The sequence below is a fragment of the Falco rusticolus genome, chromosome 5 (assembly GCF_015220075.1).
Source record: "Falco rusticolus isolate bFalRus1 chromosome 5, bFalRus1.pri, whole genome shotgun sequence".
Taxonomy (NCBI): Eukaryota; Metazoa; Chordata; class Aves; order Falconiformes; family Falconidae; genus Falco; species Falco rusticolus.
In genome coordinates, this window is record NC_051191.1 from 28,785,406 (window position 1) to 28,801,045 (window position 15,640).

The 15,640-nt window shown below is 41.5% G+C and overlaps 1 protein-coding gene across 2 annotated transcripts in view; it reads left to right on the forward strand.

Annotated features, from left to right (window-relative positions):
* Nucleotides 1-273: 273 nt before the first annotated feature.
* MKLN1 (muskelin 1) overlaps nt 274-15,640 on the forward strand; it is a 107,391-nt gene continuing 92,024 nt past the window's right edge. For both annotated transcript variants that reach the window (XM_037388383.1, XM_037388384.1), the window contains exons 1-2: nt 274-395; nt 14,910-14,979. In XM_037388383.1, coding sequence (XP_037244280.1) covers nt 304-395; nt 14,910-14,979 — 162 coding nt within the window. In that variant the 5' untranslated portion in view covers nt 274-303. The remainder of the gene's footprint in view (nt 396-14,909; nt 14,980-15,640) is intronic.

Below are 15,640 nucleotides of genomic sequence, written 5' to 3' on the forward strand. Positions count from 1 at the left end.
GACTTCTCGCTGACCCCACAGCAGCCCCACAGGGTGAACCCCGAGTCCCACAGCCCACCTCAGCCCCATGGGGCATCCCCCTGAACCCACAGCAGCTCCATGGGGTGACCCCTGAGCCCCATGGGGCCTCTCTCTGCCAATCCTACAGAGAAACGCCGCCCCGCAGCAGTACCCCCCGCTCCAGGGCATTCCACGCTCTAGGCCCCAACCCCCACCGGTCCCCTCCCGCGCGGCTCCTTTAAGAGCGCGGCCCCGCCCCCCGCGGGCGCTGCCGGGGCCGCGGCTGCCGCTGCTGACAACAAGATGGCGGCGGCGGGGCCGGTGGGCCCCGAGAGTCGGGTGTTGGGCTACACCCTGCACCGCTGGAGCAGCTTCTCCTCCACCTACTTGCCCGAGTGAGTCCCGGCCTCGGTCCCACCTCGGTCCCGGGCCGCCCGGTGCCGTGGCGAGCTGCCGGGCCTGCGCCGGGGCCTGCGCGGGGAGGCCGCGGCGGGCGGCGCTGCGGTGGCGGCCGCGGCAGGGGACGCGAGGGGCGCGGGCCCGGCCGACGCCGTTGCGGGGTGCTGGAGCGCCCCGGGCTGGCCGGAGCCCCCGGCTGGGGGGGGTTGGTGAGGGGAGGCGCGGCGGCGGGGAGGCTGGTCTGTGTGGAGGAGGGGCTGGCCGGCGGGGCTTGGGGGGGAGGGGCGTGCGTGGGAAGGTCGGTGTAGCTGGGTGTGTGGGGGCTGTGTGTGCATGGGGGGGCTTGTAGAGCAGGGGGTGGGGGGGCTGCGTGTGCATCGGGGGGCTTGTGGAGCAGGGGGTGGGGGGGCTGCGTGTGCATCGGGGGGCTTGTGGAGCAGGGGGTGGGGGGGCTGCGTGTGCATCGGGGGGCTTGTGGAGCAGGGGGTGGGGGGGCTGCGTGTGCATCGGGGGGCTTGTGGAGCAGGGGGTGGGGGGGCTGCGTGTGCATCGGGGGGCTTGTGGAGCAGGGGGTGGGGGGGCTGCGTGTGCATCGGGGGGCTTGTGGAGCAGGGGGTGGGGCGGAGTTGAGCACCAGCACTGAGGTGGGGTGCTTGGGGGAGTGGTTGATGAACAGATGTGGGGGTGCTTTGTGTGGGGTGGAGGGCCTGGGCTGCAGGTTTGGGGGTGGGCGGGTGGGGGGTGGGCTGTCTGCCAGGCTGTGGTCGGCTGGGGCTGGGCGGGGGTGAGCAGCGGGGAGGGAATCACCGGCTGCGGGCAGGAGAGGGTGCATGTAAGGAGAAGCTGGCCTCAGATTTGGCGGAAAATGGGCACCGTGTGTGGGAGCAGCTGGTCACAGGTTCAGTGGGGAAGGGTAAGGAAACGTGCCCTGCTTCTCCCTGCCCTGCAGGTTTGGGTATGTCAGGTGCCTTTGGGCAGTGTGTTTTTTGGCAGCTAGGCATCCTCTTGTGCCCCTGACCTCTGAAACCCTGGCCTACCATCACTGTTGTGTGTGATTTTGGGGAAGGGGGTGATCTGCTGCCCTCACTTTCTGCTTTTAGGAATTTGGAGTTTGGCAAAAGGAGACTGAAGCTTTTATTTACAGCCATCAGTTTGCAGTGCTGTACTAATGTGAACCCATGCTGAATGGGAGACTTGGCTGTATGGCAGTCCAGCTATGGCCTGTTAAATTTCTCTAGCTGCTGAAAGTCAAATTTGGAGTGACTATAATGTGGTCTAGGTGTGCTATTTTTGATACACCTTCTCAATAAGTTACCTTCAGCGTTGGGAGGTCGGGACGACGGTTAGGATTACGGTGCTTTGACACCTTAGTCATTGCAGGCTGTAGAGTCTTGTCTAATCACTGATTGTGCCAAATTTAATAACCTTTGATTGAAAAATCTTTGTCACCCTCTATCAACAAGTAACAGGCTTGCCCTGTTTGTTAATTATTAATGTAATGAATTATCTCTGCTTTCCAAAATGAAGTGAACCTTTAAAAAAAAAGCTTTTCTGACTCGAAAAGTTCCTAGTTGTTGTATCTTTCTGAATATTTGCTTTGTTAGATACTAAAAAGAACTGGATTCTTTTACTTAATTATCAACAAAGATTATTAAGTAGAATACTTTTACCTTTTTTGTCAAAAAGACTTGACTTTAAGGAGTCTCTTTCAGGTCTGTGTTCATGCTTGTAGTTATTTCTACCAGTGCTTCTGGCTTTCAACGTTGTATTAAAGCGGTGGTCCCTGAATAGAAGTTTGACAGTCCATTATTGATCTCACTGGTGCAATGTAAAAAGTTAATACCATTTTTCTCCTTGATGTTCTTTTCCAAGGCTTCTGTTAGTCCTTTTTGCTACAGACTTGCGTGAGCAATTAATGTTCCCATGGTGTCTGCAGTGCTGCCCAAAGTCCTTAATGTCATTGCCTTCCATGATACAATTCCCTTTCCTATAGTAGGGCTGGTGTTTTACAAATGCATGACCTTGCATTCAGCTGTTTTTTAGAACATTGCTTAGATGTGCTTATCATCAGTAAAAGCAATTTTAACGGCTTTTAAGCAGTGTTCAATAATACCAGTGCCGGGATTATTCTCTGGCATGTTGCCCTTGGGTTGAGGGATACTGGGCCTAGCACTTGTGTGCTCTCTTCTATGAAAGTTTTGGTTTTTACTTGCTGTGTGCTAACTTTTGATTCCCGTGTTCTGGGAGAGAGCTTAAATGTGATCTGAAATGGAAAGGGGAGGCTTTGATCTGCAAAGGAGAAAATTTATAGAGGAATATATAGGAGTTTTTTTGGGGGGGGATGGGGTAAAGATTGAAAACTCTAAAATTGCTGGGATAGGAATGTAGCATACTGCAGAATGAACATGCAGGTAGAACTAAAAGTTGTCTTATTATTTCATATATGGAACAGAATGATGTTTTCCTGGAAGGATATTGGGAATTCCGGTTATACTGTAGTTTAAACAAGTTTGCTAGTTTAACTAGGAAGAAACCACTTCAAGTGGAAGAGGGACTGCCATAATATGTGTAGGATTACACCACTTAATAATGTTGCTTGGTTTGGGGAGCTGTGGTATTGCATGCAGAGTGCTTCTGGAAGAGGAACACAGTAGGTTACCCATGATCTTTGTCAGCTAAGTATGATTTAAATGCACTTCTTAAGTAGTTGTATGGTTTTAAATGTAAAACAAACTTAAGAAATACAAGAGTTTCATCACTGCTGTGCAGGGAAGGAATTAGAAGTCTAGTAATTTACATTGCATCTGCTTTTGTGATGGTAAACAGATACTGAAACTCTTTAGAGTTTCTGAAATCAACTGATAACTTCTCCTTTTAATTTAAAAAAACCCAAACACCACCTCTAAAGTGTTTTTCAAAGACCTTTCTGGTCATGTTCTAGTTTAGGATCAGTAGTCTATTGAAAAACACCAGTTTTCTTTCAATGACAGAGAATTTTCTTCTGGTGAATGCCAGTGTCTTCTTCCCTGTTGCGTTTGGTGGTGGTACTAGGGGTTAGTTAGTGCTGGATCCAGTTTCTGGCTGTTTAACCACTGCTGCAGCTACCTGTGTGTTTGCAAAGACCTTTCCAAACTTTAAATGAAGATTGTCCTTGAATCTGCCAAAGAATAGTTCTGCTGTTTTTGAAACTGCTGGAGTTGTCCTCTGTTGGCTTGTAGCTACCAGCAGGAAGACTGACTTGGATATTTATTTTAAAAACCTCTGTGGGTAGAAGTGGAAGTTGGTCTAGTAATAGTGTCTAGTTCAGCTTGCTTTATAGGGAAGGTTGTGCCTTTGGGAAGAAAATTGGTCCAAGAGGAAATTTGTTCTTGAAACATCTGGTGTTTGCAGAGACTTTCAGCCTGTGCAGAGGCAACAGTGCATTGAGAGGCTTTGGCTTGTCCAACTTGGAAAATGTTCAACCCAGCATGTCGCCTGAGCCTTCTTCATCGGATCCTTTCCTTGTCTCTCCGCAGTTCCTTCCTGAAGGAATGGAACCTTGTGGGAGGCTGCTCCCCGATGTCTCACAAGGGACTGACTAGTCTAGGGATTCCCCCCCACCCACCAGTCTACACAAACAAGTACTGTCATCTTCTGACATACACTGAGAGGGAGAGAGGCCTGGACTTTTTTCCCCCTTTCTCCTCTGGCCTTCTGTAGAAAGTGATGAGCTTAGTCACTTCTTTTTGGACAAGGAAGAAATAAACAATTTATAGAAGGTAATTTAATGAGGGTTGCAGCTTGGGTTTGTGTGTTTTCGTTGTGGGTTTTGTTTTTTTTTTTTTTTTTTTTTTTTGTAGGAGAACCACAACCTATTGCTCTGCATTCTGAGAGAAGCATTTCATACCCTGATTTTTTTTAATAGCCCATTTTTATACCTACTCCAGTTTGAACTGCCTGCTAATGTGAATCAGAAGTGGTGTGCTTTGGTGGTGGCAGTCAGGTACCCTTTTCTATTGCCAAATGCTAAATTGCCGTGTCCTAGGACCATGGTTTCTAGTGGTTGCATCAAGAGTCATGATTGATGATGCCTTGTAGTTGGTTAATGCACTTGAGGCCTCATGTCACTGTTTTATACAGCTGAAATCCCACTTCAGAGACTAACAAGAGCTTTTTACTGTGTTATACTAGTCATGTACCTTCTTGAGGAAGTTTCATCCTGTTGCTCAGATTTCCAGAGGCATTCAGGTTTTCCTGTATGGTATCTCTATAGAGAAAGATCAGTATTTCCTAGATTTGACTTCAGGAATTTTATTGGTATTTTTTTCAATTATTTCTTGTGCTGGGGTCATTGTTAAGATTGTATAAAATAAAATTGGTTTCTTAGCTGATAATTAAATGTCACTAACAACCTACTCCTAATTGGTAGTCACTTTTTCATTGCAACCCATTTTTATCTGTTTCACTGTGGACTTGAGTTACTCTGCTTATTACAGGCTTTTCCAGTTTGACACCTTGTGTGGTAGTACATCAAATGCTGAAGGCTGGATGGCTCAGTTCTTTCTTTCCTAGAAAGCATACTGGAACACAGAAAGAACCAGCTGATTTGTTAGGATAAACTTAAAATAATTGTGTGTGGTTTTGCTGGTTTTCTGTAATTGGGGGAGTAAACTAAGTGAAAGATACTTTGATAGTAAAATGAGACAAATGAGACTCGTAGACTTCCAAAGTGAGAATGCAAACTTTTTTTTTGCTTTTTAGTTAAGAGGATGTGACAGTAAGTTCCTGCCCAGTTTAACCAAACATCTGTTGTATTGTGCTTACTCTGAAACGAGATTTACTCTCCTATGATTTCAAATCTAAGGTATTAAAAGCATTGGTAAGAAGGTACTGAGAACATGTGTAAAACTTTTTGGGGTAAAGTCCATAAGGATTAGAAAAAAAACCAAACAAAACCCACAAAAACTGGAAAATAACCTGAATTCCAGCTGCCCTGTTCTTTGAGATTTCTTTAACAGGAAAAAACCCCACGTGTTTGTGGCTAGTGAAATGTGATTTTCAGTTTCTCTTCCTACCATGTGAAACTGATGATTCAGATCTGTACCTTGTAGGTTCATAAATCTTGTTATAGATGCATCCAGGTCTTGAAGAATCTCATGTTCAAGTTGAGATCAGTCATGACTAATGACAAGGCTTGGGTTTTTTTCTGTTCTGTTTTCTGATACCCAGCTGAGGAGGTGAAGATGCCTTCTGTTGAGGTCTCAGCAGTTGAAAGCTAGCTAAACCAGACCAAAGTGGTGGATTAGCGAAGTGTGCTTCAGAGCTTTTCTGGGAGGGTGAACTGTGCTCATCGTCCATATGCTAGAAATCTTAATGAGTCTGCTTGTGTCTCATGGCTTTGTAAATAACTTCAGTTACGTAGCAGTGATGATTTCTGTTCTAGGTGTAGAACTGCGGCTTTGTTTTTGTGGGTGTTTTTTTTCCCCACATAATAAGCATGAATGTAGTTTTTGCAACTTAAATTGTCAGCATTTATAGCTTTATTTTAATGTAGTGAATTCAGTTTCCTTGTTCTAATTGCTTTGCCTTTAGATATGGGAAGATGAACAGGCATGCTGCTGGCTATCTGTAATTAAGTGTTTGTGATGTCTTTGCAATATTGATCAATACTTTTAACATTTACTAAAATGAGCTGGGAATGCAACTGACTTTTCCCCTCCGGTGAGCCCTGTGTATAGAAATCTTCTCAGTTCTGCTTGTCCTTTTCAGTGGAAAATACTTTTTTCCCCCACTTGTTTGTGTGGATTTTCTGGATGTTTCTAGACAATCTCGTGTTCTGACAGGCATTTCCCCCCTTGTTTACATCACTTTTGTAGCCTGGGATTTTTCTCTGAAAGCTAAAAATTCAGTACTTAGCAAAATATTTCTGTAGAAAATAACCTGCAGATCAGTACATGAGTGTTAGGTGCTTCTCACGTGTCTGGTAAGCTGAAGTGATGAGAAAGAAAAAGGTTGGAGAGGTGGAGGGAGTGACAAGAGTCACAAAATTCCAAGTTGTTCGTTCCTTATAGTGGCATCAGAAGTCTGGTAGCTCTTGCTTCCCAGGTAAAAGTACAAATGCTGTAGTATGAGAAGAAATTTCTTTTAATCTGCAGTTAAAATACAGTCATTATTTAAGAGATTAGATGGAATTTTACGCACTAGCAGAATGATGAAGGTGAAATGCTAATTGCTCTAGTTTCCTGGTGTGACTAACCTGGTGGAACCTGTATTATTCTGATGTTCAGCCTCTTCTGGGATGGCATTTTTGGGGAACATTAAAATTTAAAATTTTCATAGAGGTGTTAACATCATCAGATTATGGATCATTTGTCCTGTATGAGGTTTTATATTCTTCAAGCTTAGTAGAGGTTTTCTAGCTCCTTAGTAATTACTTGCTTAAAGACTAAAAGACTATTTCAAACAGAGCATGTTTTCTTTGGGATAACTTGTTATTGCTCAGACAGCATGGACAGTCTGTTTTGATTTTTTTTTTTTTTCATGGCAAAGAATATAGTTTCTTATTCTGCACCTTCATCTTCTTTTTAGCAGGTGGCTGTTAGAATGCGTGGTTAGGTTTATTGTCACCATTGATTTTATGATGTGATCATGAGTTTGTTGAGTTTAAGTGGTGTGTGCAGCATTGATTCAGTCAGTTACCTAGAGGTCAGCATGCTCCAAACTTCAGAAGTAAGCCAGTGCTTGACTAACTTCAATAGCACATTAATATTAATTTCTAAAACCAATGTAGTTTTGCTTTCTTGACCACGGCCTGTTGAATTTTGTGGGAATGTTGGACTGTAAGTTCAGCTGGGTCTGAATTCGATGATATACTAGTTACTGGAAGGGGAGGAGGGAGCACTGGAGATGTAGAGTGCTTGGTTACTTTAGATAGTTGCTATTTTAGCCATTACTTGAAACTCAGCATGCATAATCTTTGAGAGATTATTTCCTGGATCAATTTAAATCAAGGAGCACAACCATATATTTAAGTTAAGGATAGCAGCCTGCACGTCTGAATTTAAACTGCGAAAGCAAAATGGTTAATAGTGCTTGCTCCTCCTCTGCTGGTGAGTTTTGCAGTTCCTGGAAAGTGACATGATCTTGAAAAGGGAAAAACTGCACACTGGTCCTTTTGAGTTAGATGTTTTCCTCGGTTCTCTCTGCCTTTTCTCCCCAGCCTGATTGCTGGGCTCATAATGTCACTCTCAAGCTCTGGAAAAGTGCCTCAAAAACACTGAAATTTTGCTTAGGACATTACTTGTATTTTTCTTGAATGCTTTTCTGTAGGTACATACTTTAAGCAGCATTTGATCTTACTGTAATTATTTACATACTAATTTCCTAGCCTATTCTACATTTGAAAGTTGTATTAGTAAATAGGTGCTCTTAACACAGTGTTAAAAGGGAAGAAGAAAAAAAATTAGATTAGGTAAATTGACCTGTAAGTCATGAATTGCTAAATGAATTCCCACCCTGCTCTTTCATGACAGTGTGCTATTGCTAACTTTCACATTTTGTCTCCTAAACCCCATGCTTTTTGGTACAGTGTTTGGAAGCTGCCAAATACGAAAGTAGTGTTGGCTTGGGAACTGGTGTATTCTTTAGGGCCAAATATTTCTCACTTGTAATGCACTTCCACAAATAACCAGTACTTAGCAACAGGCTGATATTTCTTCGTATTCCCAGGTCAATTTTTTGTCTTCTGAATTTTCTGAGCAGAGTTGCAGTGTTAGTGAGAGAACCTTAATTCTGAGGGCAAAGCTTAATGCAGTGAAGGTGGTCCCACCTGGAACGAGGAGGCATTTTCTGTAGAGTTTTTGTGAAAAAGCTCCATACTGACGTTAGTTTGGGCACGAGGGAGCTTCAGTCTGTTTTGTTGAACATAGTCTGCTTTAAATTTCTGTACAGGCATTGGGTTCTTGGGTGAACTTTTTACTGAGTGTGAAGTTACTGTGCTGATGAATATAAAAATGTGTTTATGGGTTACATTAGGAATTTATATCTCTACATGTAATCACTTACTCTGTTTTTGTGGATTCCTCTGTTGAGCAGAAATACTACTAATATTCTGGCATGTAAAAGCATTGTTGCAATGCTGTGGAATCATGGAAGGCCTAAATCTACTTCCCGGACTTTGTAAAATTTTTCCATATATGTGTTAGTTAAAGAAGAATACTCCACCAAGCTTATGATGCTCCCAAAATACAGCATAGGAGATTTACAATAGATGTCTGCTAGACATCGCTTTCCTTTAATCTGCTTGTAAAGGGTCTGTCCCTTTCCAAGAAAATGCTTTTGGAATGAAGATTTGGTAAGTCAGTGGCTTTTCTGGTGACTGTTGGCCATAGAAATTCCTATTTACATACTAAGTTATTCATATACATAGGTTACATGCTATCTAAACTATTTTCCCAGAAGATGAGGATTTTTTAAAAAAATGAAAACTGGATATTGTTTAAAGTGGCCGTAGCTGTTGATGTCTTAAACTGGCAAATTTTACTGCAGTATTTTATCTGTTGGGTACAAATCCAGGAGGCTGAAGAATTTAATCTCTTTGCCTTTCCTTGAATATTGAAGGGTAGAATTTGTGCTATTCTTGTTATTTTTTTTATTAAGCCAGGGATTTATTTTTACTCTGAGAACCTCCTGGAACCTCACCTAGGCTAGGTTGCGTGCACATCATGTTGCTTGTGTTAGTACTTTGTGGACCACATAGAAGGATATTAGAAATCCAGCCTTTTGTCTTAGACATGTACAAATGAACACTGAATATGAAATAAGCAAAATAAATAGTTCCAGGTAATCTTATATTCACTAATATCAGTTAACTAAGATCACTGGCATTTTAAGTTATGTCTGTCTACTTTTTGAAAAGAAAATTAAGTACAGTACATGGAAAAGACCTGTTTTTGTAATCTAACAATTTTTAAATTGAAACCAAAAGTCAGTGTGGGGAGAGAAGGAACCCTGGTAATTTTTAAGCCTAAAGGTTCAGCATCACTTACTACTTAAATTGCATCTAAACTATAATTCCTAAACATTAGGACAGTTAGAGTGGTAATTATCTGTGATGTGTGAAGTTACTGTGGTTACCAACATATGTGAACAAGCTGGACTTAATTTTATTTTTTCTCCAGTTTGCTTTTCTGTCTGTGCTAATACTGATGTTACTAACCTGGAGCTGGGAGCTCTTGCCTCTAAGGATTTGGGTTGCTCAGTGCTGTGATACAGTCAAAAGTTTAATCCGTGATTTAGGGTTGTTGAGTGTCACTGGAATAGAAGTTATTTACCAGGCTCTGATAACTTGCTGGGATTTCACTATACTGCTGCAGTTTTAAGTCAGTATTGGTAACATTTAGTTCCTGGTGTGTCAGGAGGAAGCACTGATGAATCAAAAATAGCTTGTTTAAAGAAGTCTTAATTAGATGGGGGGAGTGAAAAAAACCAAACTTACTTATTAACCTGCATTACTGAAAATGTCTGCAACCGTGTCACTTTGTGTTTAAGCAGCAGTTTGCTTTTTAGTAAAGGCTTTTGTGTATCATTGGGCTGACAGGGATGAGAGGCAGCTTGGAAAAAAAAAGTAAACGGTTCATGGAAAGAAATAATTGAGACACTGATTTTAATGGAACTATTTCTAGACCAGAGCTAAGTGATACCTGTTTTGTTGGCCAGTACAGTCAGCTGTGATCTGATAAGTCTATTTCTGTAAGGTGATTTCTAAATCCATCAGTTTATTTTTGTATGCTGTACTTAGCTATTTTACTTTTGATAGAAGTAAATTTATAATACAATGGATGTTTGTGTGCAACTCTGCTGAGGAGATGGAAGCAAATTTGAGCAGTAAGTTGGCAAATCTTGAGACAGTATAGTATTTAAAATTGCACACTTGTGTATGTGTTTAACTCAAACTTTGTTTTACTAGGCAAGAGGTCCTCCTGTACATCCTAGCAGTGGGGTTAAGAAGTCCCGTGTTCTAAAAAAATGCAACCCCAAAAAAGAATCTTGTTTCTCAAATGTATCTGCAATACTGCATAATAATTGTTCATGTTTTATTGTGTCTCAACCAAGAAACTTTCTTGACTTCACACCAGTATGTCATTTTAAGCAGAGAACTTTTGCAATAGAAAGGAGAGAAACTTTAAAACAAAATGTAAAAGGCTTTCTTTGAACCACTTTAAGGGAGAGCCATAGGTGCACATGCCTTTATAAACTGCAGCCAGGTTTTGAAACCAGCATTAATTGTAGTGAGTTTGAGAGCTGCAGGAGAAAAAGTGTTCTAGTTCTTTCCAGATCTATGGACTAGGTTTTTTTGGTGGTGGAGTTTTGGTTTGGTTTGGTGGGTTTTTTTTTTCCTTCCCCCCCCTCCTCCCCATCTGTTTTTCTTGGTTAAGACTGTGTGTACATTCCTGTGTCTAGGCTGGCCAAGACTATCTTGGTTGATGCTTTGTACTGGCTTGTGTGATGGTTTCCCATGTTTGAAATAGTTGACCCGCCACGTCTTGCAGTCCTCTGTAAAGTGGACTTAGTGGAATTTTTAATCAATGTATTCTAGCTGCTGTATTCTTGCTAGTCTGTCTTGGGAGGGTTGTAGGAAAAAAGAAAATAAATCATCATGCAGACAACCCCAAAGAAAGTATTTTGCCCATTTTCAGTCAGGCTGTGTTTTTGTAGCGCTTCAAATGCTTTTTACAGTGTAATGGTGTGGTACCTCAGCGGTTTTCTAGAAGAGCTGTGTCTGAGTTCCAAGTCCTCTTGGAGACGCATGTGCCCTTTTCTGCACAGCTGCTCTCTGAAGAGCAATTTGAATGTGCCAAGCAAAGCTAGTGTTTTGGATTTGTTTATTCTCAAGGACTTGTTCCTAAAGTTATGGATTTCTTTAATAGCAACTTCATGAAAATATTTAGGTTAGATGCAAATTACAGCAGCCTTAAACCTAATTTGCAGTGTATTTTGCAAAGTCATCTTATTTCTCCCTCCCCCCCGTGCTCCGAAGCAAAGAAGAAATTTCCCTTAGCGATTGTCATGCCTGAAACCACAGAGCTTTTTGCACAGAGAAGTCCTCTGGTTAATACCAAGCATGGAGACATCTCTGTAATCCCAGCTGAGATCAGCCAGCAGTTGGTACAGCGGATATGACTGTTTCTGGGTTGGTAAAAGGAAAAATTATCTACTTCCAGCACTTGCAAGACCAGTGTCTGCATGGGTAATAAAAATAAACTTCCACTGTGTTCTGCCAAGAGGTCTTTCTACGTAAAGCAGCCCAAACGATCCACTTCTCTTATTTAGCAATGGGAACACTTACAGTAAAGGCTTAGAGGCTAACAGCCGTGAAGGAAGCTAGGTTATGAATTTAAGGCACACCAGTACCACCTCTGGACATGTTACTGTTTGTGGTGCAAATAGAATGGCTCCTTCTGCTTAGCTTTTAGTGTGAGGTAGGGTTGCCCACGCAGTAGCAGTGGTACCACGACATGTAATTTTTTTTTTGAGTAGTGACTTTCCAGTGGGAGAGTGGTATTGGGAGTTCATGCCAGTATGAACCCCTTGTCCAGATCCAGCTGCTCATCTTTTTTTTTTTTCTCCTTTGGTGCTGGCACTAGTAGTAAGCTGAACTAGAGAACTGATCTGACTGAAGAAGTTATTTATGCTAATCTTTATTATAGCTGCTGGTGTAGGGAGGGGGAGGATGAGGCACGAGTGGGTAGAATGGTCCCTCTTGGCAGCGTTGTAGATTTATGGTAGACTAGATTATGTATCTACAGTATATGATTATGAGTTGTCTCAAACTGCATTTAATAATTTGCTTTTTTTCACAGGAAAAGCTTTTGTAAAACTGTTTGCTACTTGGCATAGCTCAAAGGCTTAGAAATACCTTTTTTCACTGCCTTTTGAAAATTATGTGGAAAGTCATGGGGTTAATGGAATTTTTGCTTTTAAAGTTTCTCAGATTTTAAGTTACGTGTCTAACTGAAAAGCCTGCCTTCAGATACTGTGTAAGAGCTTTGTGATGCCCAGAAAAAGGGCTTTACATGGAAAAAAGGTATCTGTCATTAGGATATACATTTATTTAACTGTCTTATGACTGGTAGGATGCTTGAACTTCTCCAAGCCCATACATTTTCCTAAACCATTATGGTACATATGTACTTTGTACATATAGACTTCTGTATTCAATGTTTATTTAATAAATTAATAACCTGTGTATTTTGAAACATAACTCCAGTGACACTGCTATCTCATATCTTTTAAATTTCTTTTTAGCCTTAATTTTGTGTGAGCTGCCTGTCCGTTTTTTCTCTCTGCAGAAGGGTTTTTGTCTTGTCTAGTACTGACTGAGGTCCTCTTTGGTTGTGTCAAGCTGATCTTTGACCTGGAGAAGCAAACAAACCTACTTCTAAAAATACGGTCTTTGGGATCTGTCCCAGTTAGAAAATGCCTCTTTCCAGCAGGGCATTATCTGACCACGTAACAGTGCCAATTCCTGCAAATGTTGCTCAATGTATGAAGAGCTTATCATCTAATGTTTAAACAAATGTAATAACATCATAAATAAAATTTATTCTGTAGGGTAAATTGTCATCTTGCATGCTAGTATAAAGTTTCATAAAGGAGAAAAGCCATACAGTGTTGTCTGGTTTTATCTGCCTTCGTGTCCCTTAAGTATTTAATGTAAGATACATATCTACTTCAAGTTTAGCATTTTTTTCTCTCTCTAGATATTAAAAGTTATTAAAAAATTAAGAAATATCCTTTTGCCTTGCCTGTGGTGTGGTATAGGAGACTGCAAGTATGAGTAGTCACAAGTATGTTTTGGTTTCTCTTGATGACTTAGCTTTGAGACTGACAACTTTTGTTAGAAGTCTGTGTCTCATCAGTTCTCAGATTCTCCTGTTTGGTTTGATCGGTTCATTTCGTCCCCATTGTAATTAAAGAAGGAGCTAGGTTTCTTCTTGGAGTTGAGTGTCTTTGTGCTGCAAACGAGATGTTCTTAGTTGGATGTTTAATAATGCAGACCAATGGCTTGGTGTTTCCTGGTTTGATGAGGTTAGAGCAAGAGGGTAGTGCGTGTCGATATGCTGTTCTAACGTGTTTTCCTCACTGGGGATGTGTGAATAAACCAGCTGCAGGCTGGGGCTGGCGCTGCTGTGTTAACAAATGCCACGATGGGAGCTAGCTAAAAGGGGAGGGAACCTGAGTTTTGCTCCTGTGCGGTGTAAAAATCATGACATGTCTCTTTGTAAAGCCTACAGATGGACAGCCACTAGGCCAGCTTTCTAAAATGTCCATATTTTAAGGGGCCACCCTGGTGTAGTTCCTTGCTGCCTGCCTTGTTACAGCGCTGGACTGCTTGGATACCGTTGCTAGTGTGGTGATTTTGGTCTGCCCAATGTGGAAAGAGCGAGCTAATTTCTCTGTCTGTTAATGCTCAACCTCTGACTTAACCTCTTTCCCTCTGAGCTTTTATATGAGTGCTTTTTCCTCCAGTCCTTTATAGTAATCCAGATGCTCGTGTTCTTTTCCTCCTACACAGCAGATGGAGATGGCATAAGCCTTTTGATGACTACTTCCTTCTTTTTACATAAGTTTTACAAGCTGGCAAGTTCATTACTTGGATGTGGTAGAGCTTTTGAGCCCTGTCCAGCAGGTGGTGCATCGTTACCTTGCCAATAATTAGATACATTTTAGGGATTTTTCTAAAAGTTAATAATCTAGGAGGTGACCTTTACTGCATGGTTATTGGAGAGGGGAAGGCAAATCCCTCACATGACTGTCAGGATGAACCTGTTCCGTTTTAGCCAAAAAAACTGTTCTGAATTTGTTAATTCCCTAAATGCTGTGCTATTCTGAACTGTAAGCAAGCAACTCGGAGGTAGTTTTACTGGTTGAATAGTTGAACTTCTGCTTTCTTGAGCTACAAGCCAACACCACCACCCATGAATAACACTTGCTAAAGTTTGGCATGAGTTAGGTGGTCACCTTCCATGCTCTAAGAAGGCTGCAGTAGGTTAGCAGTTTACTCTTTCCCTTCCAGTATCACCTGTCTAGTAAAGGACCGTCTTTGCCTTGCTAACTCTTTTACTGCTCATTGTTTTAACTTTCTTGAAAAGTTCTTATCCCATTGAGATGAATGAGGCTGGTTTTTTCCACTTTGTTGTGGGCTTGGGCCTATGTAAATTCATCTGTTACAGATTTATTTCATAATTGAATTTTTTTTAAATTTTGCAACTTGGAACTCCGTTTCACAACCACAAGGCTGGGAGGAGTATTTTGATGGGTCCTGTAAAAGGGTGATGTAGACAATTTTTAATAAAATAGGGGGAGAACCTTAGTCTCTCCCTAGGAGTTGAGGTTATTATTATTATTATTATTATTAGGTTATTATTAGCATGAGAATGTTAATGATCTGCATGTATGACAGACCTTAATGGAGATGTAAACTACAATGTGGCAGTTACTTAAATTACTTCTGGCTTCTCATTTTTTAGGAATATCTTGGTGGATAAGCCCAATGATCAGTCCTCGAGATGGTCTTCAGAAAGCAATTATCCTCCCCAGGTAAGCATTTTAATCTCTGCAACTGTATAGCAGTGTTGTACAACTTCATATACATGGGAATTTGTTGGTTGTGTGTTTTTTTTTAACGTAGGCTGCTACTGTTTGTATTGACAGCCTTTATAAACTACCTTCTCTCAGTAAAATGTAGGTTGTTGGTATGTTAGGTACTTACATTTCCAACTATTTGTTTGTGATCATTCAAGAAATGCTTTTTTGTAGGGGAAGTTTTGTGTTTCATCGTTGACGATTGTGGTTGTACTGGAAATAATCTAACCTTATGGTCAGATTAAGCTACTAATGAGGCATGCAGGTCCCCCTTTGTCAGCACTACTGGAAACTGTTGTAGATTGCTGGCCTTGAATCCCAGATCTAAGGAGCTTGTATTTGTTACTCCTCATAGCACATTTAGAAATGTAAACTCTGTTTAAAGAGGCATCAATGTTGCCTCTTCCCCTGGTTAAGCACCTTTTGAAAATGACTTATCAATTTTTAGCATTTAATTTGCTTTTTCACTATTAATTGGATTGTTAGATTATGCAGAAAAAATATACTTATCCTTTTACTGATTATTTTTTTTTTCAATAAATGTGTTATTCTTCTTTATGCTAGATCTATACCTTATTACTCTGGTATGTTTGATGAGCTTCTATGTCTCCTCTGC